The sequence below is a fragment of the Cantharellus anzutake genome, assembly GCF_015039405.1.
Source record: "Cantharellus anzutake strain C23 chromosome Unknown EI90scaffold_64, whole genome shotgun sequence".
Lineage (NCBI taxonomy): Eukaryota > Fungi > Basidiomycota > Agaricomycetes > Cantharellales > Hydnaceae > Cantharellus > Cantharellus anzutake.
The window spans coordinates 445,261-469,754 of record NW_024067014.1 but is presented as its reverse complement, the minus strand read 5'-3'; the positions used below and the strand labels follow the sequence as shown (position 1 = coordinate 469,754).

The window sequence follows — 24,494 nt, the reverse complement described above, 5'->3', positions numbered from 1 at the left end:
TGCCGCTTCGGGTGCTTCCGGCGGACTTCTAAATTTATTTGAAACTCCGAACAGGCATCCTTGAATTCACCTCCAAAACAACTGCCCGGAGCATGCATGGAAGGAATCCACAAGCAGCGAAAATGACATTTCCAATGTATGTAGTTTGGTCTCATATCAGGGGATCCTCAAAACAAACGGACTGGCCCATTCTTAATGCTGAGATTGGGACCAATCAATGGATTTTAGATCGATTCCTTCCTGGACCATCTCCCAAAGTGGGCTGTTGGGTAAAGTGTCTCAGATGAAATGTTCTAGTGGAGCAGAAAGGAAAACATGCCTCATGTCACGCAATCGATTGACAACTTCTACAATCTCAGCCACTACATAATCGATCTCCGCCTCGGTTGTAAAACGACCTATACCAAAGCGGAGAGAGGAGTGTGCCATATCCTCTGCAGCCCCGAGTGCTCGTAGGACGTATGACGGTTCAAGGGAAGCTGAGGTGCACGCGCTGCCCGAGGATAAAGCGATTTTCTGACAGAAATCCAGGCTTTAGCGCAAAACCGAGAAAAGGGGTACGCAGAAGAAATCACCTTGAGAGCCATTAGAAGACTTTCGCCCTCGACATATGCGAAACTGAGGTTAACACAACCCGGATACCCATTCGGGTCACCATTCCGTACAACATGCTCCACTTTCGACATAATCCCATTGATGAGGCGCTGGGAGAGCTTGCTTACATACGCATGATCGAACTATGGCACAACAGCAGCGTGAGTGGACAGCGGTGAAAGAAATAAGTGAAGAAGAATGGAAGGACAACAACTCAGCACCCCTGCACGGCTGGTCACTGCCAAGTCGACAGCTCGAACTTCAAACTGTCACTCGACTACCTGGAAGGACATGTTACATCCTTGTGCAGAATATAATCATGGGGCCACCAATGCAACGGAGAAGTATGGGAGAGGGAATATACGTACAACTATCTCGCGAGTCGCAATTCGACAGGCCTCCCCAAGACCCACAACCAACGGGGGAGGAAGGGTCCCGCTCCTCAGCCCTCTCTCTTGGCCACCGCCACTGATTATCGGTTCTAATCTCACTCGAGGTTTCCTTCTCACGTAAGCGGCACCAATACCCTTAGGCCCATAAATTTTATGCCCCGAAATACTCAGCAAGTCGATGTTCATCTCGTTCACATCGAGTGGTATTTTCCCAGTGGCTTGCGCAGCATCCGTGTGGAAATATACCCCCTTGTATTTTTTAATGAGTTCTCCTATCTCCTTTATGGGTTGAATAACGCCTGTTTCGTTGTTCACCGCCATAACGGAGACCAAGCTAGTGTTGCCAGGTTGAATGGCCGCCTCGAGGTGTGCCAGATCAATAACGCCATTCGATTGAACGGGGAGATATGTAATATCGAAACCCTCTTCGGATAGGTTTCGGCATGAGTCAAGCACGCATTTGTGTTCAGTTTGTGTGGTGACAATATGTCTCCGCCGTTCCTTGTTAAAGCGTGCAACGCCTTTGATGATCATATTATTTGACTCGGTGGCGCCAGAAGTGAAAACAATATCTTTCTCATCAGCACCAATGAGGTCAGCCACATGCTGTGGGTGGCGATGGTAAGCAAGTCTCAATGGAAAAGCCAGAACACTAGCCTTGCGAGCAGCGTCAACGGCAGCCTCTGCCTCCCATCCATAAGAGTGGGTCCTGCTATGGGGATTGCCATATTGCTCTGTCAAGTAGGGCAGCATTGCATCGAGCACTCGAGGGTCCATCGGTGTTGTCGCCTGCGAAAGGAACAAGCCCCATGAGCGGTTCGATAAGGTGGAGAGTACTAGTCCCTACCTGCATGTCAAGGTAGATGGGACGGTCATTCCGCCTCACTGGCTCGAGCGTGAAACCGAGCGAGCCTGCAACAGACGACCTAGTAAGCACCGCCGTCCCAAGTAACGGCTACATGAGAGATAATAGCTACCATGATTCGGGGAAACGACGTCTTCGGAAACACTCGGGAGATCAATGACAGCCGCCCTATCGAGAGTGGTAGGTTGAACGAAGCTTCTCCTTGCACGCGACGCCACAGCTGGGATTGCGGCCTTAGAGACGGCGCCGTTACGAGTGGCAGATCGAAACGCCTTGGAGAGTATCATGGCAAACAATCCCGCTTGCCTTACGGATGAGAAGATGTTGGTGTGAGGAATGGAGGGGAGGTGACTGAGGGATATCGCAAATATGATGTTACATGACGCGTCACGTGTGTATCAGGCGTGGGAAGCATCGCACAACTTTCCAGTCACTTTGCACTTTTCTCCACCACGACCAGAGTAACGCATTGTGGGCAAGCAGCGTCCATGCTGCGCATAGGACCTACATTTGCTTTCCAACCATTCTCAGCCTCGATTAGAACGAGTATCTGGGGTGGTGTCATGCGTCGTCCTCTTGCATCTGCACCCACCACGAGATTGATTGCTGTTTCAAGACATATGACAACTGCTTCTCCACCTGGCGATTCCAGCAGCGCCCCTGATAGACGGGATAACGTATTTCCAGACGAGGCATGTCTCTTGTTTGCTTCTGTTGCAACTACGGCCAAATTGACGCCATAATCTCCATGCCCCGCAAATTGAATTCTTTAAATATAAAAAATTCATCACTCTTTCTCAACTAGACTCCTGTCCTCTTTGAGTCTGCATACTCTTCCCGGACGTTCATACTCAATCAGCCAAAAACTCTCAATGCTCTTGACCAAGGGATGATCAATCTTATATCACCAAAGATTAAGGTGAAGTATCATACTCGCGCGCAGCCTCACGCCACGATTGCTTAAGTTGAACTCTATTCTGGGCTGTTATAACATCGGCTGCCACATTTCTAATGTGGTGTTGAACTGCTCTCCCTCTCCACTCAAACTCTTCTGATTTGAGAAACGTTTTTAGGAGTGGGACAATTCAAACCTGTGTAAGATGATCATCAGTAAAGGAATCGGAAGAGCGTATTGTGCCGGCGGTGAAGTTAAAAGTATGTTTTGTCTCCTTGGACATATGCAATTGCTGTCTGGAGGGCCTATCTTCTGAAACCTTCCAGAAATTTCTAATATGTTCATAACCTTTAGCCATTGTCAAGTATGCTGCAAACGAGAAAACAAGACAGAGGGCACTAGACTACTTTAAGAGCGAGTGAGCCTCATCTTCCGGCTGCATGTCCAAATCCTCAACCCTTTTATTTTGTCATCCTCTTTCCCTACCAGATTCCAACTAGACTATGATTTAGCAACACTGCAGAAGCCCTATATCTCCGTGATGGAGGGTATAACTAGTAGGTGCCACACCTTCAATCGTTAGGCCGCGCCCAGTTTACAAGACACCATTCTCGTAATCTCTGCCTATTTGCCTCGGACTCAGTGGGCGGTGGCGTCGGACTCTCAGCGTATGCTCGATTTCGCATCGCAACACCTTCAACCCTCTTCGCCATGCCTGAAACCAAGATAGGATATGCTCCCGACGTCGGAACAACATATATCCTCTCCCGTCCTCGCCTCGACGGCGAAATAGGGACTTATCTTGCTCTAACGGGAGAAACTATCAAAGGCTATGAAGTTTTCCGACTCGGCCTGGCAACTCATTACGTCGATTCTAGCATTATACCAAGTTTACTCGAACGATTGGGAGGATTGGAGGAGCCCCATGACAAGGTTATCAATGAAACTATTGAAGAGTTTAGTTTGGATGTAGACGCGGAAAGGGAGAAGGAAATGGGAGTGGATCAGCTTATGATCAGTACAGGAGCTGTTCGAGTCGCACTGGATTTAGCATTCGGGGTGAAGGATATTGAGGGTGTTTTCGATACACTGAGAAAATTTTCGAATGGTGCGTTTTCTGGAAATACGGAGGATAAGGAGAAGGTCAGTAAGTGGGCGAAGGAGACACTGGAAGTGTTGAACATGAGGAGCCCAACGAGTTTGAGGGTTGCATTTGAGGCTGTTAGGAGGGCAAGCAGAGAGGATTGGAGGCTAAGCGATTCACTGCAGATGGAATTGGGAATTGCCAACGCATTTTGCGTAAGTAACCGTTCCTGTTCCCTGCAATCCTTTCCGGATCTGATATCTATTGTATTTTTCGGCAGTCGGGCGGCTCACCTGACTTTATCACAGGCGTGACAGCCGTTCTCTTTGAAAAATCCAAATCCCGACCAAACTGGTCTCCCTCCACCCTCCCCGAAATTTCTCAGTCCCAGATTATCTCGACTTTTTTTGACCCTACCTCTCCATACGTCTCAAACGCGCCGCGTCTTCAAACTCCACGTACATCCGTCCAAATCAGCCTCTCCCATTACGCTCTGCCGACCGAAAGTGAAATCAGGGCGCTTGTTATGAGCGACAACGGCGGAGAGAATGCATTAACGAGAGAGGAGGTTGTGGAGCGGCTTGAAGTTAATAAAAGTGGGAAGAAGGGGGTCAGAGCCAAGGTGGGGGAGGTCATCGACAGACAGTGCGAAACCTTCCAAGGAGAGTACCTCAGATGGAAGACATGGCAGTAGCGAAGTGCAGTGGGGGGATGTCGACCGAATCCGAATCCGCGTTGCCGAGCATCGCGTAGTCCAAGGACCAACGTTGTTCCCAAGGTGCACAAACTTTGAGTCCTAACTCCTTATGTACTCCACGGAATGAGCCTAGAATTATTAAGTGTGCTCAACTTCATAGCTATGTGGTTCATGCATTTCATGATGCAGCCACCACCGTCACACGTGTAGGGTTTTCCTGGCAGGCAAAAATTACCGTCATCGGAGCATCCAATCCGGTGCAAACGATGGGGGTGACCCGAGTAATGATAGAGCAGAGTGAGGTGGAAAAGGCCTGGTCGTGGGTCCCTACAAGCATATAGGCAGGGCGCCCGGGGGCCGTGACACCTCTTGCCAGTATGAAGCGGCGGGCGAGGCAGCGCAGGGGGGAACAGCTGAGCTCTCCCACTGCAGGCAGACATCCCGCAAGACGATAGTAAGGCCCAGAAAAATATTGATGGTGATCATGAGCTGCCTATGTGTGGATGCGTTGCTGCTGGGGCGCTTGCTGGCTGAGCATCTATATGCCCGATAGGTGGGGATACGACACGTGCGTTCCCATGTACCGCAGATAACAAAATCATAGATTGGCAACCTCAGGAAAACCCGACGTCTTTGCAAGTTGGATTGTAGTTCACTGAGAGAGGGTCAACATGAGCCACCAGAGAAGAGACCATAGATATATAGCCCGGATAAGACTGGCATGTCGAGTTGAACAACATAAGTCTAGAAAGCACACAAGTAGTTATAGATGCGAGCCATCAGCCCCGAAGCAGTCCAAAATAGGATTCTAGCTGGAACCCTCTGTAGTCCAGACAGAATACATTCGCGCTGAGTGTGTCCTGACACAAAGCTGACAACGTCACAGATACGTTGCTGAAACTTGGGCCCCAAGCCTGGGAAGCGTCAACCAGAACTACTGCTTCTAAGTCCCCCGAAATTTCTGGCGAAGTCCAAAGCAATACAGGTGTCAGTCAGGGAGACGTGGTTCCTGCGCTGCGTGAACTATAAAAAAGTTCCGTCGGAAGACCAGAAATAGCGCAGGAAATTCGGGCTCAAAATGCAGTGAATGCACAAGCCAGGAGCCCAGCAATCTTTGGTTTCACCCAATTTCTTCCCGAGCGTTATCGAACACAAAAACCCTGAGGGAAGTGGAAGTCCCATCTACTATCCCCGTGAGCGGCTGTATTGAGGATTTCCACATGGCCGCATTGGATGGGATTGTCATTGGTCGTCAAGAATGATGATGGCAGTCAATTAGACGCTCTCACAAAGCAAGGTGTGAGAAAGAAACCCTGTATTTGTAATTCGCGCACATACAACTCCCAGCTGCGGGTCTAGTGTGCGAAGGTGCCAACGCTATTCGGCATCGGCAGTTTGCTCAGGTTCATGTCTCCGTCGGGTCCGGGTCCTTGGGTTTGGGCTGCCAAATATGTCATGTAAGAGACTAGTAGTAATGGTTGCAGGGCGGCGCACCGTACCCAGGCTTTGCAATATGGTAGGAACAGGCGTGGGATACTATTCATGTCCCATTGACCCATAACAATAGCATCCTGAGAACTGGGGGGGAAAGCATTGGGAATCATTTGACAGCCCAACTCCGCTCAGAAGCCCTCCTGGTGGAGATAAGGGCGATCCAATACAAGGCTGTATTGCACCTCAAGGAAATGTCATCCTGTGGAAATCGGCATTCCATCCACCGTTTGAGGAATGGAAAGAAGCAAAGAAGCAAGAAGCCGTTGCAGTTAACTTGTCCTTCCGGAAGCGAATGTTTGGTTTCGAACTAGAAAGTGAAACTGCGCTGCGAACGAGAATTACAGGGCAGAAACGAGCGATCTACAAAGAGTTGAATGATGAGCTGCAACATAAATTTGGGGAGATAGATGAATGAACCCCGGTTCGGCGTCCTTGCACACACAAAACCCTGACGGGAAAGGGACCCCATGTGTTTTCGTCGGACCTGGAATCGTTCATGTTGGCATTGTACCCTTCAGTTGAAAGCACAAATGCGCCAAGATTACTAATGAATGGGTTGGTGAAAAAAGCAGAGCCAGGAGTTTGACCGCAGGCATATTGGGACAGTTAAAGTGAGTTGGCCGTGTTGCGTTGCACCGTACCACCCCAAAGCAAGGTTGCCCTAAAGCTGGCGCCTGGCCGGTGAGAGAAATCATGACCCAATGGATGTAAGTGTCCTGGGACTAGCGCTCGGATTATTCGGCCAAACAGTGTCGTACAAATGTGATGGTACCCTAATCGCGAGCGAAGGACCACGCTACATAGAATCTGGAGCACTGGCAGCTCATATTTGTGGAATAACAGCGCAAGCTCAGTCCCACAATAAGGCACACCGTGTAGATGGACCCAATATCAACCAGAAGCCCTCCGCGTCCGATGAATAGTATGTTCATGTTCCCATGCTCACACCGAAGCCACAGTAGGGTAATGACTCTCAGTTGCGGTATGTGGATTTGATGGCCACGATGACATACTACGTATGCAAGTAAGGCAACGTACGGGTTAACTTACAGGAATCGATGTTCGATGTTGGATGAGCCACATCGCTTAGTCCTACTGGCCTGAGGTCAGATGTGTTGCGCAAGTAATCACCTACAACAGCCGAAGCAATTCAAGCCTACTTTGGCACGGTGTCTGCTGGCGAAAAGCAAAAATGCAGAGCGGCTGAGCGGCACGGCTTGGATTCGGCAGGACCTTGAGATAAGGCACAGAGCTGAGCAGCGACGCATCCGGCCTGATGAACTAAGGCCAGTATGACCGCTTTCGGCGACCATTTGCTGCCTAGCTCTATTCAATGGCCGATCCCATTTCAAATTACCGTTCTTGAAAACTGACCCAAGGAATGATCAGCCTTGCCAGCACTAGAACTCCTCTGGTTTCTCCCGAAATGTAATCTTTTAGACTGCGTGGGAGTGGCGTCATTCCTTCTAATAGCTTGAAACCCGCATTACTTACTAGCTCTCGCCTGAAACTGTTCTCATCGACTCAACGACCGAAGGTGCCATCTATATATCCCACTTAACAAGAATGCAATTAAACAACGGTCGTGTAGAAGGATAATTGTAAGATCCGAATACTTTATCAATGTCCTACTAGTATCCCGATAGATCCTTATGGTGACATCCTACACCTGGGCAAGAGGATACGGGCGCAGCCAAAGTGAAGGTAAGACTCGCATGCGCTACTTTGGATATCTATTCCTGTTGAAATTCTAGTAAATCGATCTATTGGTGTGCGTACAGCCTGCTCGTGAACCCAGACCTGGACGAAAAATTGGCCGCCCAAGGGTCAAAAGACTCACTTGACCTATGGGGAAGAAAGGGACGACGTACGACCAAGCCACTTTTATTATGAGGGTTCCAACTACTTGGCAGAGCCTTCATCGCCTTTGGCGCATGGGCAGTGAAGCTTATAGGTACAGGGAACGGGTGCCATCAATATCCTGCAGATAAAAGAACACTACGCATACTTTCTTTGTGGATCGAGTTACATGCCATTCACTTCGATCGATTGTCCAGTTTGGAACTTAACGTGTCCCATATTTGTTTTCACCGCAAAAGCCTCTCCCAGGTGGACCTTACGTAACCCTCTTTATGAAAAAATTTTTTCGTGGTAAACATGGTGCGTTTTTCACCTTTCTGGCTTGCATTTCCGCGTGTGACCACTTGGATTCCCACGGACAAAAAATGATGCTTCGCGAGCTCAGGATTCTGTGAGGATATGGGACTTTTGCGTTATTCACGCGCGTAGAACCAAAATTCGCCAAGCAAGGATCTCTCACTTTTCCTCGGAAATAGCCAGGAACTGTCGTCGCCGAGAATTTGGGGCGGGTCATTTAATTTATGTATAGTTGCTCGTGTAATTCAATGGCCTTTGTACCTTTCAACAATCATTGTACAAACACGAATTATTTTAATGAGTCTTTTATTGCTTGTCCTCTCGTTTTTCAACTAGATACTCCTCACGCCATCGTTTCCTATCTCATCCGAAACCCCCGCCGCACTGTCAACGACGTTGTCATTAACAGCGTTCCCGCTCATTATGTTACTCCTCACTGCCTTCTCAATGCTTCTTTTAACGTTTAATGCATTGGCATTCCTCACAAATGGTCCTTTGCACACGCGAACAAAAGTGCGCCATCCTTTCTCCAATTGGTTTTGTCATTTCCGGCCCAAACACCATCGTTGCCCGAAGAGATCGTTCGACGTGACAAAGGGCGTTTACACACCTCTCGGCTTTGCTAATGGAACCGTTTCCAATGGGGTGGCGCGTTTTGCGGTCCGTTATGCTTCGGCTGCCCGTTGGCAGGCTGCGACTCTAGCGAATGCTTGGAGGATGCCGTAAGTGTTCAAGCATCTGCGTTTGCGGCGAGACTTATACATAAGAACAGTGACGGTGACCCCGCCTCACCGCCTCCGTCGTGCCCTCAGTCTTCCGTTGACTCAAGCCAATACTCTGAGGATTGCCTCTTCCTCATTCTCTACGTTCCTGTTGCTGCCGCTGCATCGGGCAATGGGCTGAACACATTCGCTTGGTGGGTATCACGATCGTCAGTGTTGGTGGTGGGTCTTTTGTTGACCAATAGCATCACACAGGATCCATGGCGGCTCCTTTTATTATGGAGCCGCGACTAACCCCGGTCTGGACGGTTCTACCTTTGCATTATCCACAGGATCCATTGTTGTAACCCTTCAGTATCGTCTTGGAGTGCTCGGTTTCATCCCTCCACATTCACAAAACGGTGGTATAAACCTTGGTGTCAAAGACGTCACAACTGCCTTAAGCTTCTTGAGATCGGTGCTTCCCAGCTTCCATGGCAATCCTGACGGTATCACTGTCGCTGGGCAAAGTAGTGGAGGAATGATGGTTCGAGGCAAGTCGTCGTTTATCGTCGTTGGTTTGATCCATATAACATTTAACCCCCCCCATAGCGCTGATGGCTGCACCTACTGCGGCCAAATTGTTCAAGAATGGCATCATTCAGAGCGATCCTATGGACTTCAACTTCCTGCCTATATCTGCTTACAACATCCTCCAATCATGGTTCTACTCCAAGCTTCCCTGCTCTCCCGCAACATGTCCAACTTCACAGCTCCTTTCTACCCAGAGCTACTTGCTCGGTAATGCGTCAACTATTTCCCCGGCTGCGGGGTCTGCTGAGCCCATACGCCCAAGCGTTGATGGACAGTTCATCACGACATCGCTGAGCCGGAACTCATATCCCTCCCTTCTCAAGCCTCTTCTCGTCACCACTGTTATGGATGAGGCGGGCTTCCTTATTGGTGAAACTCTACCGCTCGGATTCCCTGAGCAGAACTATGTGCCTATTGTACAAGCAACGTTTGGAAATCGAACGGCGACAATTCTGGCTTCGCCTTGGTATAATGTTTCTTCGATGAAGGTCGTGCCTGGTCAGCCGGACGATCGGACGAGAGAAACTCTTTCGGTATTAGGATCGGATGCTACGTGGAGATGTCCCAGCTGGTCATTTGCGAGATCCTATGCCGCAAGGGGTGGAAATGTCTATGTCGGTTTGTTCAGGCGTGGAGCAACTTATGCCGGAAATGATGCTTCGGATTTCTGCACGGTGGGTGGGAGAGTGTGCCATCAGGACGATATTTATATCACGGTCAGTTTGCTTCGATCCACTCACCGCGTGACATACAGTTTTTTCTTATTCACTCATTCCTTTAGTTTGGCACCACACCTTCGCCTACACCTGACCAGCAGACCCTCACAGCTGAGATCCAAGCTCGCTGGGGGGCCTTCGTGAAGACATCAAATCCCAACCCTTCTAACGCCAATCTAGGCGAATGGTGCGCGACAACTTCTACTGCAGTCAAGGCGATACAATTTGGCCTTGGCGGTGGCATAGCCGCAGAGGATGCCTGCAGGCGTTCCTTCTGGGGGAATGCTGTGCTCTTTGACTGGCAAATTTATGGCGTCTAGACTCTTGCAGGCATTGCGAATACCCCCCATCTCGTGTTAAACCAACAGTTTTATCTAAGTGCCATTCGCCAGGCAATTTCGAATTTCGTTTTCCACTTCAGCTTTACCAGATACCTTGCATTATTCGTCGAATCTGATGTCATCCACCCTGCGCTATCACCCCTTTCATGTCCATACACCACCTCTTGCCACCCCTGCGCCTTGATCGTACTGTGCCACCGTCTCCCCTCGCAACGAGCACGTCAAGCACACAATATTTCAACCCCTTTGTCCACGTCGCCTCCTTGCCTGTCGCCGTACCGCCTTTGTGGCCGACTACTGGCACAATCACAACGAGATCCTTTTTCCCTTCCTTTTAACAATCTGTTCTGTTCATTGCCTCGGTGCTGCATTGCAGTGTAATGCAACATTCGTTTGTGTATGTTTATTGTCAGGCCTTGCATTATGACTTCCCCTGTATACACAACCTTTCTTCATTTTATGGCTGCGTTGCTTGTTTTGTTTAGGGATGTGGCCTTGGTCCGATGCCATTGCATTGTTTCTACATTTCATATCTACTGCGTGCTCATCACACGAACAACGCGTGATAGCTTTATTGGTTTGTGAATGACTGTGTATGTATTGCAGAACTACATGGGGGTGTTGTACAAAGCCGCTCCGAAGATGAGATTCGATTCCGAATGCCTGAGAGCTTGGGCGCCTGAAGCAGAAGCATTGCAGTCATGCTACCGGCACGATTTAACGGAACTGTCCAACGAGGGGATGGCTTTTACATGCCGTAGCTGTAATGTAGCGGGGGTTGGCCGGACCTATTGTGTCCCTAAATTGACACGTATTACACGACATCCTTGGAGTAATATTTGGGCGCCGATGCTGCTGGTCAGTCAATTTCACAGTACCACGCGGCGCCTATCAAGCAACGGGGCTGGGGCATGTCAGCCTCTACTAGATAGTGCAGCGTCATCTCGCTAAGACTTCGGCCTGCAGACGTTCTCGCAAGAAGCATTGATCCTTGGCCTCGCACCACTTGGGGTTTGGAAGCTTTTGAAGCAAATCAATCAGCTTTAGTGAATATTGGATTATCCATGCTGCCCCGTCGCGCCCCGGAGAAGACAATATCCAAGCCTCCAATAAGAGACAACCCCTCCCACTTTTTGCGGAGACCAGAGGATATCTGAGGGCCAAAAACGGATTGAAAAATGACAGGAGGCTGCCCATTCCGGGATGAGTTTGCACGTCAGTTTATAAATGACCACAGTGGGCGTGGATGGTCCTGAGGCGAAGAGATGAGAGTGAACCTGTTACCAGGCGTGTTGCCTGAATACGACGTCCACGATATGAGAGCCACTAAGAACGGGATTTCGGGTGCTTGGTGCCATCATTGCTACCAATGATGGCGATCGCTAATGGCGCCTTCCACAGTTTCTGATTTCCTGCCTATTCGAGTTGACAACTGTTTGTGTCGAAGCCGGATCCAGTTGATTCACACCATAAGTAACGTGCCCGACACCGCGTCAGGAGGAGGAACCAGACACCAAAAAAAGTTGATGCAAAATTCCACACCAAAAGGACGAGCAGGTGAAAGAAATAATCACTCTCTCCTCGTTGATGGGAATAATAAATCAATCTTTCGTTATTATCAAGGTGTTCCTGCGACGGCTCAACACTATGCCACTCCTTCTGTCACTTCTTCTCCTTCCAATGCTGGCCCTTCCACGCCTAAGAATGCCCCACGACGCAGCACACGCGTCATACAACAGCCAGAACGCGGTACACCTAAACCTATCACTCATGCTCAAATAACCGCTACCCAACGAGGCCCTCATCCACATGGTACTGGCACGGGCATGCCAGGTTCAGCATCTTCAGGCCCTAACGCTTCATTAAACCCCGTCCCCACACATCCCCAAGCATTTCAAAGCACTTATATCTCACGATTAAGAACGGGTTCAACGTTGTTATTACAACCCAGCAATATAACACCTTCATCTTCTTCGGTGAATGCTTCTTCGTTGTTGACGACAAGTGGGAGGAGAAGAGGTGTGATTAACTATGCGGAAGGCGATGATGATGATGATAATTTTGGGATGGAGAGTGATGATGATGAGGAGTTTACGGCTATTGGGGAGAGAGGTGGGAAGAGGAGAGGTGGGAGTGGGACGGGTGGGAGGAGTGGCAGTGTGCCTGGGAGCGCAGGTGGTGCTGGGGGAGGTGGGGGAAGTGGTAGTCGAGTCGGTTCTCCGGGTGCCAGTGTCAATGGCCCTGTGAGGGCTGAGCTGGACAAGAGTTATTTGGGGATGATACCTCCTAGTAGGTTTGTCTCGAGTAAGTGGGTCAGCAAGACGAGGCATGAATATCCGTAAGTCGTATCTTCTTTCAGTGCTCGCTGCGCCATGGCTGATGTCTTGGTTTAGCCCACTTGATCAAGTCGAGAAAGCCGCCCAGGCGCGTGAGATCCTGATCCCAATTCGTATCGACCTTGACACGGAGACCCACCGGATTCGTGACAGCTTCATGTGGAATCTCAACGGTTCGTGGGTCTGGATATTCTCATCTGGACACTAAAATTTATCATTTTATTTTATTTCGCTTTTCACTCCTATCGTTGTTCTTTTTACAGAGGGAATCCTAACCCCCGAGATGTTTGCTCGTATTTTCTGCCAAGACCTCGAACTACCAACGATTCCGTTTGTGGATCAAGTGGCAGGTGCTATACGAGCTCAGCTGGAAGAGCATGCCGGCGTTGCGAGTTTCGATATTGAGATATCTGACTCGGAGTCTGAATCTGAGTCAAGTGTAGAAGGGGGAGTGGTGCAGGACAAGGATGATCAGGAGGTGCAGGAAGGATCGAAGAAAGAGGATGAAGGGTCTGCCAGGAACACGTTTGGGGGGGGTGAAATGGGGGTGGATAGGTTTACGATGATGGTCGGTACGGAGACGAATGCGAATGCGAATACCCCCAAGGTAGTTCTATCTGAACAACCTTCGAGGAGAGTTTCCAAGTCTCCATCGCGATCGCATTCCCCTCTTCCATCTCTTCCTCCTTCAGTACCTGCACAAGAGCCGGCAACGGTGATGAATGCAGGTGGGTCTAAACTCGTTACGAGAGCTCCTACCTCAAGAGAACAGATGGATTGCAGAGTCATCCTTGCGCTAGATGTTCAGCTCTCGACGTTCCATTTAATGGACCATATAGAGTGGGACCTATCTCCTCTCCCCTCCTCCCCCTCCCCATCATACCCTCTCCCATCCTCCTTTCCTCCACAATCCCCAAACCCACCCCACGTTACACCCGAACTTTTTGCGAAGACTTTAGCCGCGGACTTAGGACTTGGCGGAGAAGCAGTTCCGCTCATTGCCCATGCGATACACGAGGAAATATTAAAGCACAAGAAGGATGCGATCGAGTGGGGGGTGTTGGTTCCTGGCTCAGGTGGGTGGAATGAGGGGCGAGGCGGGGGAGGCGGGGGAGGCACGGGGGACGGGGGGAAGAGTGGTGCGGGGGATGGAAGGGGTGGGGAGGGGAGGAGTGTGGGTGGTGGTGGAAGTGGGGGAGGGAGAGGACAGAGAGGACCGAAGCCCTTGAGGGGGATATGGAGGGAGTGGAGTGAGGTGGGTGAGTTTGGGCCTAGGTTGGAGGTAATTAGTCAGGAGGAAATGGAGAGGAGGGAGGTCGAGAGGGAGAGGATTGCTAGGTGGGTTTCAGAGAACGTCTCCTTTCTTTTGCTGTCCTATTGTTTGTAAGGCATTATATGCTGATTTTTTGTGTTAGACGCTTACGAAGGGAGACGGCGAGGTTTGTTAAGAGCGCGAGTGGACGGCGGAGGCGATAAAGGTGCGTTGGCAGTACTAGGGTGGGCTGCTGGTGTGTGTGGTAGTGTATATTCCGACGTGTGTGCTGTAGACTGGAGCCGTTTATTGAATCTGTCTTCAAGCCTGCGGCGTTCGTATCACAAATGGTTCTACGCTAGACGTTCAAACCCTCATTGTTCCCAGAACTTCCTTTGACCGACGGTTTCTTTTCCGAAGTACATTACGCAGCCCCCGCTCTTCACTTGGTTAGCTTCAAGAGCTCGATGAAGGCATTGAACCTCAGTTGGTTCGCCCCAGCTTTATGACAGCGTCGTGGCTTCGAAACAGGAGAAACCTTGGCCTCGGACCCCTCGATCACCCATTCATGCAGCCAAGTCAGCGATCCAATCTCTGACTCGGTGTTTCTACCACCTAAGTTGCCTGGGGTATGTCAACCCCCACCTAACCCAATGATATATCTGATAGGGCCTTGCTCGGGTTAAATAACGTACGGCTCATCCTGATACGTCCAAAGCCCGTACCGCTGGTTCAATGCGGATTGTACGCGTAATGCTGTGGTTATTCTGATCCCGTCAGCAGATCCTTGACTAGCCAGTCATTAGATTCGAAGAACCTTAGGTTCAAACTAAAGTGTTATCTGATGTGGGGGCCGGGGGAAGAGTGGGAGCGAGTCCATCTCGTGTCGGTGGTGCTACGGTGTGAATTCATCTATGCTGGGTTGCACTGGACCAGGCAGTATTTTGTGAGAGAATGGTGCGAATTTTCCTAGACAATCATGCGTAAGGCCTATTGTCAACACCAAGTCAAGCATCCATACCTGGAAGCCGACGACTCTGCTCCCTGCACATACCATAATCCCATGAAAATTCCTACGAACAGTGACCAACAGGAATAATACCATTTCATACCCTAGCAGACCACTTCTGGGATGATCCCGTGGTCCAGAGGCTGCTCCAGTAGCTGGCTTTGGCTCTAAGAGACTTTCCCGGCGCATGAGTGGACGACGCGAACATCGCCTACACGTGGCAGTTGCTTGCGTTCATTTTCCTGCGCTGCCTCTTATGCCTCGGGAATATCTGTTTGTTCATGTTCCCCTTCTTTCTCGACGCACACACCGTATCATCAGGGGGTGTCTAGCACGCGGCGTCCGGATGGGCGCTGAGCGCCTCTGGCCCCCTACGCGGCATTGCTTCCGTCACTCACAGGGAGGTAATCTACAGCACCGCCGTCCCCAGTGGGCTACCCGATTAACCCCTTCATCCGGGACTTCGGTCTTCAAATTTAGGTCATTGCGACTCGAAGGATGGAGCGGTCTCGCGGACACCGGCAACTGCAGGAAGAGACGGTAAAGGGTGAATGGATGAGCTGGCAAGATGGGAGATACACTAGTGCGGTCATGTACTGATTGTGTATAGTATAACCCATTGTACGCTACGCCATATGCCAAAAGGCATAGATACGAAGTTAAAATTGATACACACACACACACATGCATACACTAGCTAGCAGGCCGGTTGAAGAGCATAAGGATGGAGTAAAGGGCAAAAACGAATTGTCCAAAAGTAGCAATCACCCCCGGCTGCCCGAGGATCCTATTCACCTGAATACACCACCCAGACACATGTCGACGTGGCCGGGCCACACAAAGCTCATGTTGTTCGCCTTTGCAGTTTCCCCTTTTGTCTTGCAGTGCCGTCTGTGGCCGCGCGAAGCCGCTCGTTAATGTATATGGGCACGAGGGGACGGCCTGAAGCACGATATCTAACGAACAGTGATATCGCGCTCAGATCTTGGTCGTGCAACAACACACTCATCATGTATGGATCCCCTTGGCCCCACTGCCACGTCAGGGTAACAAATAGAGTACAACAACAACCCCGGTGTCGCCAAGTTATTGCACTCCCCCCTTTCTCCCTTGATTTAATGGAAGTACGGCATTCAAACAAAGCTTGTGCGCTGTGGAGCCCGAGTTCGCATATTTAGCCTGTCCCTTTCTCATTTCCATTCATTTATATCTGGCTTCCGCCACACGCACCCGCCCTTACACTGCGTTCGCTGTACCCACCAATCCGCACGCCAACAGGCCGCGTTCATGTACACGTAAATCGCTATGCCCAAATGACGCATACTCGTCGTCTGCGTATGGCAGTTTGCTAGGTCTACTAGTAGCGTTCCGCTTGAACCGCTCGGAGACTATCTACACGGCGCCACTACATCGGTGAGAGACTTCACTGCCTGCATACGTTGCATGAGACTGGGGGCACTCTTTTGACTCATATATACAATGCACCTCAAGTGGTATAATCAAGCCCCACCACGAATCTGAGAACGCGCGTACTGCGACTTCCGACAATGGCAGCACAAAGCAGGGATTGTGTGACGAGCCGCCTGAGGAACAAAGCCCTGCATGGCTACATCTGACATGATTTAATCACGATATTGCATTCTCAGTCGACCAACGAAAAAAGAGTTACACAGTACAGATAGGGAACTTCGGACTACGTGAAAACGCAAAAAAAAAGAACCATTCCTCAGTCAGAAGCGCAGTCCAAAGTGAGAGTCCATGAACGGATAGGTCGGCACCAATTCCAACTCAACTCGACTAGATCGCTTCGTACGTCGATCCATCGACTCGGAATGCCACGTACATTCTTAGTGGCGGCAACCTTCAACGGATGAGCCATTGTGAGAAATAAGAATGCTTCAAGGGGTACACGTAGCCACGTACATGCTTTCCCGCCTTTGCAGCACTTGTATCCAGGGCCGCAATAATGTTTATCGCCGCATGGGTTGCAACCTTTCGGAATGCATCTGTGGGTAATTGAGTAAGAGAGACCTAGCTTCAATGGTACGGTCGAACGAACCCGTATCCGTGGCACTGTGGTAGCAACGTTAGCAGAGTGATACCAAAATATGTCGGAATACGTGAACGTACTAAATATCCAGGCGGGCAGCAGGTCCCCTTCTCTTTGTTGCAGCATTCTTGTCCTTTGTAGCAGAAGTGGTATGGACCACACGGGTACGTGTTAACGGGGATGCAACTACGAAACGCGAATAAGGGTCAAGCTAAGAGGGAGCGCTAACTTCTACAGACTATTTGCCCTTGTAGCACTACCCTAAAGTCAGGGATCATCAGAGTTTTCCCATATGAAATGGGACTTACACGATAGCCAGGTTTGCAGTAACCATGTCCGCAATGATCGCATCCGTTGGGGAAACAACTAACATAACACCAATGAATATCCAGCCTACGTCTTCATGACCTGTAATACTCACTAGCCCTTCCAGCACTAGCATGCAAAGTCTGTTAGTTGGATGTTTTGCATAGCAGAACGAACCATGAACCCACGTAAGTATCCTTCGGGCAACACTTATGATCCGAGCATTTGTCTGAATGGAGCAAAAAAAAAATAAGCGACTGGTTTGGGAAGCAGTTGTCCGAGCAAGCAACTGACGATAGTCATGTGGACATCTATGTCCGTGTCCATAATCCCTTGCAAGGTCTCGGGTTTCCCCCGTACCGGTGATAGGTGGTTCGGGAGAAAGAATAGTAGGGTCGGCGAGCGGGTTATAGGGTCCAGTGGCTGGAGTCGTGTCGTTTCGGCGTTCAACCTCAACGGGCAAGGGTGCGACTGGGTTAGCGAAGCCTTGTGCAACGAACAAGGCAACGATGAAGGCGGGGAAGATCAACCTAAACATCTTCAACATCATTTTTACTACGCTGGTACGCTGCTGGCACAAGGTAGATGAAAGGAGGGGAGTTTTGCTGCCCCTCCCAACGCACCCACAGGCTCACTTAAGTACGTTGTGCAGCGTGTATGATGAAATTCTCATTGCAAATATAAAGCTGGGGTGAGGGAGTTTTGCTGGTCACCGACCACCATACAGACTGGTGGGACCAATGGCAAGAAACAGGTGAAATGAGGCACCTGTGCGGTAGGCTACATTTGGAGGCCGTTATTGGTCGAGGACGTAATCGCTTATTCATGTAGGACAGACTGATATCGGTTTCGAGGCGATCAGCACATACTAGAGCAGAATAAGCAGAAGTCCAGAGAGCTATGAAAACCATTACAAAGACCCCACAAGTCCAAGTCCACTAGTCAGGTAAGGCGATGCATCCGTTTTCGTCCCGTCAGTTTGGCTGGGTTTGCTGTCAAACCCTCATTTGGCAATATCGCCTGCCCGGGCCCAGGTCGACATTAGTACGCCTGACAGGCGAAACGAAGAACACCATGGCTGGGTATACAAGCGGGAGGAAAGAGAAGAGATTCATCTCAAATATAGACAACAACCAACCTGGGGTTGGGCGTCAGTTGATCAAATCAAATGCGTCATGCAAGTTATCACGTTGCACAGCCTCGGCTTCGTGACCTTGCAGATCTGGAACACTCTGAATGGGTCCCATGATACACTCTTGGAGGCTTGGCATTCTCGCGCGTGTTCCTTGAGGCACATTGAATTAAGCCTTGCAGCACCGCCTAATATCGTGACATACGCTTACCACACCCCTGCTTTTGTTTGAAGAGTGCGGATTTCATAGAACAGTGGTCAGTGGGGAAATTGTTAACGTGGGGCGTTTTGAAATATAAGGCTATGTCGTGGGGCATCAGTAGGTTGCCCATTTTTTGAAATGATTCGCCCATGCACCATGAGCCCAGTGTACATGGAGTTGGCCGGATTTATTGTGTCTTATAGTAAAAGATGCACAGAGAGAAGAAGGACTGTGCGTAGATTGCTGTAGGGGTTGGGAGGGCGTGCGGGAGGAACGGTTAAGGTGGCGGAAGAGCTGACTACGCGAGGGGGCGGACGTAATCGAAATGGTGTCATGGTTTACGTCTTACATAAAGATTTGTAGGATCCGAGAGTGTGTCACTATGAGAGACAAGATGCTTTGAGCGGTTCCTGTAACCCAGCTATTTGGGATTCAGCATCTTGCCCAAGAGTCGCAATAATGGTTAGGACTACAAGGGCTTGGAATACATCTACGGATCATTGAGAGCCCCAACGTCCATAACATCTATAGCGGGCGGGAGACCCATAATCGGCGAGGCGACTTGGAAGTACGCCGTGGATGTGCGTAGTGACCAAGCCGGTTGCATGCTCTAGTACTGCTTTGTCCAATTTTGCAGTAATGGGACGGTCCTCACGAGAACTCACGCTAGTCGCGCGCTACTGAACGCTCTCGTAACATTACTGAAAGCTGCCCGCATGGAGTGTTGCTCACATAAGAGTCAGATGGGGATGTCTTGATGGGGAATACAGCCGAGATATCACCGATGAATATCCAGTCTTCTCACCAGGACGCACGGTGGTGCTAAAAAACGATTAATTGGATGGTCTATGTAATGAAGTGAAACTGTAGGTGCGAAGTGGATGGCAAATACCATTTGGGAACGAGTTGGAAGAAGCTAAGCCACTTAGCTCAGGAACAATGACCTCAAGTTATTCATCAATGTCTCCTAGACACGCCGCCGCCTCGAGGGCTTCAAAGTTAAGGGTAGGTTTTCTTGGGGAGGGGGAGGCAGATGGAAAAGTACAGAAGGATCGATGAGGGGGCGCAAAAGCTGAACTTGGACTCGAGCGTCTAGGGATGCGCGAAGGCGCCATGAACGACTGGGTTGACAAAGTTCTCTAATGGTGGATGCGGAAACAACCAGCGCAACATCTCCAACGCCGATTCCAAGTAGTTACGCTACCCGCACGAGGTAGGCGGTGAGGGACGGGCACCCTCTCCCCCAGGCCCTCTCAACACACCCACAGGCTCGCTTCGCCGGATCTGGTATCTGGTGCCAGATCGCATTTCGTTAGGTGGAAATCAGGGGCGGGGGGTTCCTGAAGAAGGGTTTGGCTGCGGGGAGAAGCGGATGACAATAACATAAAGACACCTAGCGATCGGTGCTGCCACAACGTGCTACGTCGTACAGGCGCAGCAGGCGATTGTTCCTTGGGAAACGGTTTATCCACACAAGACTGGCGTCACACTCGAAGACCATGTGCATCGAGCAAAAAAATGATGTATATTCGTCAACCGTCCGGTAATAAATTGCACACGGCTCCAGGCATAAAGGGGAGGGGTGAATTTGTCGCTTGCACCCCAGGGAAAAGACCGAATGGCAAGTGAGACAAAAGCGGTGCCTCTTATCAGGTGGGGAAGAACGAAAGAGATCAAATAATGCTGCTTCGAGGTCGGCTGTGTCAGTCTAGACACGTTCATCGGTTGGTCGTACGTATTAGCCAAGCCTCTAATTAGACAATTGGACATGGCTCTGGCTTCCTTTTCCCATCAATTGAAACCATCAATATAGGCTTCAGAGGTCCCAGCTCTCCGGCGACTGTAGCGTAAGTCAGGAACATGAGTCCTGTAACTACAGTTCCGCTTTCGTATGGGTTGAACTACCATAAGCTACGGCGGCATCGAAATGAAAGCCAAGGGTGACACCCTAAGCCATGAATTGTAAGGCAGTCGGCAGTTCACCTTGATGTGCTGGTTCGAGCACATACTAGTACGCAGTCACAGAGTCTCCCTAGGTTCAGGCCCTTGACAGCTCTTGGTACGTTCGGTGACTTGCCGATTCTGTGAATGACACGCACTTTTCCGGCAGACTCCGCCATGACGGCCCGGGAACTGGGATTCCCCGATGGCATTTGCACGATCATCGGCCAGATTATGGTTTTCCCTTTTTGGACGAACCCGCGATGATGGGGTCCCACCATCATCCACCCATGCGCGCGGTCGCATCCTCAGGGCAGGTTACCAGCCTCTATTGGAATAGATCTCGTTTCTCTGTCCACTTTGGATGCACACTTCTTTCACAACGTTGACCTGCTGAAAAACGCGTGCATGGTACCGGTGACAACATTAGATCTGTTGGAAGTGCATATGAGCGGACAGCGGACATGCATGGTGTGAATTCAAGTAACTGATGCAAAGATGCGAGTTGAGGAACGATCGATCCCGCAGGGCATCAATGATCAGTGGGGGTGAGAACACTACTACGGCGTCATGATTCACGCGTGGTATTGATTTTTCGCATTGGACCGGGATAGATCGAGTCCAGCGGCGCATAGAATAGCGGAAACAAGGACTTCCCTAACGCACTACACAAGCGCGCACCCAAACACACAATGCCAGTCTTGTCAAACAAAGGGTAAGCAGTTCTTCCATTCCAAAGACCAAGAATGAGATTGCAGTCCTAAGCAGAAGGGAAAATCATGCCGAGAAGAAAGGGCAGCCAAACACTCTCAAAGCGCTAACGGCAACACATTATCCAAATCCATACCATACCATACCATACGGACCTTCGAAACTGCACCCTCCCTAGCCACATCGCCAAAAGAAAGGTTTTATTATTCTCCATTCCAACCCAACGTCGCATTCGCACTATCGTTCTCGTATTCCCCATCCCGACGCTGCAACATCATCCCGCTCCCGCTCCTGCTCCCGTTCCAACTCTGTTTCGCCTTCAAATACGACCTCACACCCACGAAACAGCCCAATACCCAAACACCAAGGATCACCCCGACCCAAACGCCCCACACATCGTTCACGCTTCCCGGCGTGTCCAGTCCAGTCCACAAAGGGTACATATCCCTATATCCAGTTCGAACTTGGTAAATCGATAGACAAAGAATCGTAAGACCTATGATGACATGGAAGATGTTTTGTGGTGGGTGTGTTGCGAGTGGGTGAGGGGGTTGTGACTGTGGTGTAGATGCAAGTTTCGATGATGAAGAGAGGAAAGGGTTGAGTGATGGGAGTTTTATGTAATGGATGAAGAAACCGAGCGAAAATTGGACGAGATAGAGGACGAACAATGCGATTCCTATTCTCTGTATCATCGTTGTTGTTTGGATAAAAAAGGGAAGCCATCAGTTATAGGCTTGACACTCTCAAATGAACGAACCGAAAGAGATCGCGAATGCGAATGAAAGGGCCAATATGAAAAGAGAAGAAATCACTCACTCCGTGCCTTACGTTGCGATAATCGTATCCGTCATATGCGTCGTGATTGTAGTTGACACCGATGGCAAAACCCGAAATGATAAGAAGGGCTGCGAAGGTTTGAATGACGAGGTGAACTCTGAGCCAGTATGATGGGTTGAGAGAGCGGTATCGGGCAATGAGGATGCCTGGTGATGCGTGGGAGATCGAAGTTCATTAGCCGTCGGTAAGGTGTTGATCGTTTCGTTGTCGTGAAGGTGAACGAATGGCGTACATGTATGCGGGGGAACAAAGCAAGTTAGGACGAGAGGCCTTGGAAACTCCCGTTGCGAAGGCGAGTTGCACTCATTCCACCCACTCACCGATGGGTAAGAAAAAGAGAAAACCAAGGGACGAAAGTGTCCGTGGGCTATCAATTTCGAACGCGGAGGGAAAAAGACCTCTCTGAATGGGTCATCCTCCCGTTTGGTGATTTCGGCCTGGTGAGAGGAATTGTAGGTTAGGTTGGATGGATACCGGGAATAGGTTGATGGAATAGGACGGAATGAGAAGTGAAACAACGCAACTGCTTGAACGAGGAGAGCCGCCTGAGAGAGGCAGAGGAGAAAGAGAGGGAAGGATAGGTTTCGAGGACGCATAGCACTGAAGGATGATGGTAGATTGGGGGGACGTAGGGCTGCAGTGAAAGAGAGTAAAGAGGAGACTGAGAGGTCAGGATAACTGAGGGACTGCGGTTACTATCAACAAGTCACGTTGTTTATGTAAAACGCCCGATTGTATTAGAGCCGAAAGTGTCCAGACCGGTTTCCGGAGTGAGACTGTACAACAAAGGCGGAGTTGGCACCGGAAGTGAGTTGCAACTCGGGTTGGGAGTAGGACTCGTGTTCGGCCAGTGTCGACGTTCACCGTCGCCGGCCTTGAAAGTTTCTTGTGCACATTCACTGCAGGTATCATCACCAATGGACCAAGGGTCCAACTTCGACTGTTGCGATCGCGATCACAACAGGATTCCGTGTTTCATTCTCGGCATTTCCCATTATCGCGGGGTTCTCCGTTTCCTTCATTTCTTCCAATCAAGCGCTCTCCTTTGGCATATTAGCTCGAGTCTAAGATGCTCTTACCAAAGTCAAAAACGCCTGCGCTCGCTCCTCAGTGATTCCGCAGTCTCCTCAGGTATTCAATTTTAACTTTATCTGTCAATGATTCGAGAAATGATCCAATATTTGTAAATGGAGAATAGATTTAACCGACTAAATATGCATATCGATCGAAAGCCGTGTTGCCGACGCCGTCGGGATCATGCATTAATTGAATGCTGCGTTCTCACATGATTGATGTCAACCCACTAATGTTCTTCCATCAACCATCAATCTCTGTCTGCAAGCGCCACCCAAAATGGCTGCTGCGCAAAGCCTGACCTTGCCTGCACACGAGATATGAAGCGTGAGAAAACCGTAGTGCCATGTTTCCCACGAACCGATCCTCGGATTTACTCATAAATGTCTTACCATGGCATTGCGCCCCTGGATCATGACTTGGAGACTCGATGCACATTCCAGCTATCAATTCCCTCATATACATGTCATTTTTCGTGCCCGGAGCAATAGAATTATGCATCATCTAACTCGAGCCAAATACCTTCTGCTGCTTAGCAGGCATTGCGGCAGCAGCCCATTCATGAACGCCACATAGGCAGTAAAGCCACTCAACTCCTTGATAGCTAGTAGTACTGATGACCCCATACTGGTGCCACACCTCTACTTTCCACTCGCATGTTACATGGGATATTTAGATTAGAGCATGTACACCACGCATGTGACAACTGTATATATGAACGCCCCAAGGATGCAGCCTGCGTGCACACGTGTGTTCTATATATGGACTGAGAGGAGACGTGCACGTATCACACCAGTGTGAACCACACTTCTACTAATTCGCCGGAGCTCGGGTGCGCGCCAATGTGATGCACATATGAGCCGCGTGAGTTCAAGGGCAGCGTAGCCAGGTGCGTTGCCCCAGCCAGCTAGACCAAGGGACCGGCTGACCAGGATGTGCGTGCGCGCAATCAATGTTAAAATTCGCGGGCACCAGGAAGAAAATCAACGCCTTTGTGGAGTGAATCGAGGGAGGAGGCCGTGGGAGGTTGCCGATATCTCCGGTATCCCGGGAGTTATCTCGCACGGTCCCGAGTGATGTATCGGAAATGTGAATGACTCGTGTGGAGATG

At 50.0% G+C, this 24,494-nt stretch overlaps 10 protein-coding genes across 10 annotated transcripts; 4 read left to right on the top strand and 6 right to left on the bottom strand.

Annotated features, from left to right (window-relative positions):
- Window positions 1-37: 37 nt before the first annotated feature.
- Window positions 38-1,768, bottom strand: EI90DRAFT_3076669 (cysteine desulfurase). Its single transcript, XM_039061668.1, has 5 exons — window positions 1,644-1,768; window positions 963-1,592; window positions 576-737; window positions 320-516; window positions 38-262 (listed from the first exon to the last, which is right to left on the bottom strand). The coding sequence occupies exons 1-5, from the start codon at window positions 1,761-1,763 to the stop codon at window positions 193-195; spliced, it is 1,179 nt and encodes a 392-aa protein (XP_038911295.1). The 5' UTR covers window positions 1,764-1,768; the 3' UTR covers window positions 38-192.
- A 646-nt stretch (window positions 1,769-2,414) lies between these two features.
- Window positions 2,415-4,524, top strand: EI90DRAFT_2935294 (ClpP/crotonase-like domain-containing protein; the record flags this gene model as incomplete). The annotated part of the gene is made up of 7 exons (XM_039055136.1): window positions 2,415-2,528; window positions 2,657-2,770; window positions 2,925-3,006; window positions 3,101-3,164; window positions 3,236-3,303; window positions 3,390-4,045; window positions 4,111-4,524. The coding sequence occupies 7 exons, from the start codon at window positions 2,415-2,417 to the stop codon at window positions 4,522-4,524; spliced, it is 1,512 nt and encodes a 503-aa protein (XP_038911294.1).
- EI90DRAFT_3076662 (uncharacterized protein) lies at window positions 4,521-5,305 on the bottom strand. The gene has a single exon (XM_039061667.1). The coding sequence runs from the start codon at window positions 4,965-4,967 to the stop codon at window positions 4,635-4,637; it is 333 nt and encodes a 110-aa protein (XP_038911293.1). The 5' UTR covers window positions 4,968-5,305; the 3' UTR covers window positions 4,521-4,634.
- A 309-nt stretch (window positions 5,306-5,614) lies between these two features.
- Window positions 5,615-6,436, top strand: EI90DRAFT_3019810 (uncharacterized protein; the record flags this gene model as incomplete). Its single annotated transcript, XM_039057411.1, has 4 exons — window positions 5,615-5,720; window positions 5,807-5,824; window positions 5,887-5,984; window positions 6,095-6,436. The coding sequence occupies 4 exons, from the start codon at window positions 5,615-5,617 to the stop codon at window positions 6,434-6,436; spliced, it is 564 nt and encodes a 187-aa protein (XP_038911292.1).
- A 2,165-nt stretch (window positions 6,437-8,601) lies between these two features.
- EI90DRAFT_3146945 (Alpha/Beta hydrolase protein) lies at window positions 8,602-10,509 on the top strand (the record flags this gene model as incomplete). Its single annotated transcript, XM_039065482.1, has 6 exons — window positions 8,602-8,691; window positions 8,755-8,900; window positions 8,951-9,094; window positions 9,156-9,433; window positions 9,492-10,189; window positions 10,255-10,509. 6 exons carry the CDS (start codon window positions 8,602-8,604, stop codon window positions 10,507-10,509), a joined length of 1,611 nt encoding a protein of 536 aa, XP_038911291.1.
- A 698-nt stretch (window positions 10,510-11,207) lies between these two features.
- EI90DRAFT_3076656 (uncharacterized protein) lies at window positions 11,208-11,955 on the bottom strand. Its single transcript, XM_039061666.1, has one exon. It carries the CDS (start codon window positions 11,725-11,727, stop codon window positions 11,470-11,472), a length of 258 nt encoding a protein of 85 aa, XP_038911290.1. The 5' UTR covers window positions 11,728-11,955; the 3' UTR covers window positions 11,208-11,469.
- A 365-nt stretch (window positions 11,956-12,320) lies between these two features.
- Window positions 12,321-13,241, top strand: EI90DRAFT_3076654 (uncharacterized protein). Its single transcript, XM_039061665.1, has 2 exons — window positions 12,321-12,868; window positions 12,924-13,241. Exons 1-2 carry the CDS (start codon window positions 12,357-12,359, stop codon window positions 13,072-13,074), a joined length of 663 nt encoding a protein of 220 aa, XP_038911289.1. The 5' UTR covers window positions 12,321-12,356; the 3' UTR covers window positions 13,075-13,241.
- A 3,612-nt stretch (window positions 13,242-16,853) lies between these two features.
- On the bottom strand, window positions 16,854-18,021 carry EI90DRAFT_3130294 (uncharacterized protein; the record flags this gene model as incomplete). The annotated part of the gene is made up of 10 exons (XM_039064291.1): window positions 16,854-16,988; window positions 17,051-17,133; window positions 17,187-17,200; window positions 17,258-17,363; window positions 17,417-17,433; window positions 17,486-17,543; window positions 17,599-17,612; window positions 17,672-17,712; window positions 17,778-17,794; window positions 17,844-18,021. 10 exons carry the CDS (start codon window positions 18,019-18,021, stop codon window positions 16,854-16,856), a joined length of 663 nt encoding a protein of 220 aa, XP_038911288.1.
- Window positions 18,022-21,714: 3,693 nt separating this feature from the next.
- On the bottom strand, window positions 21,715-23,281 carry EI90DRAFT_3292328 (uncharacterized protein; the record flags this gene model as incomplete). The annotated part of the gene is made up of 3 exons (XM_039067325.1): window positions 22,542-23,281; window positions 22,289-22,455; window positions 21,715-22,155 (listed from the first exon to the last, which is right to left on the bottom strand). Coding segments are annotated over exons 1-3 (972 nt in total), but the record flags the coding sequence as incomplete, so codon positions are not given.
- EI90DRAFT_3076641 (uncharacterized protein) lies at window positions 22,670-23,305 on the bottom strand. The gene is made up of 2 exons (XM_039061664.1): window positions 22,834-23,305; window positions 22,670-22,746 (listed from the first exon to the last, which is right to left on the bottom strand). The coding sequence occupies exon 1, from the start codon at window positions 23,219-23,221 to the stop codon at window positions 22,979-22,981; it is 243 nt and encodes an 80-aa protein (XP_038911286.1). The 5' UTR covers window positions 23,222-23,305; the 3' UTR covers window positions 22,670-22,746; window positions 22,834-22,978.
- Window positions 23,306-24,494: the final 1,189 nt, after the last annotated feature.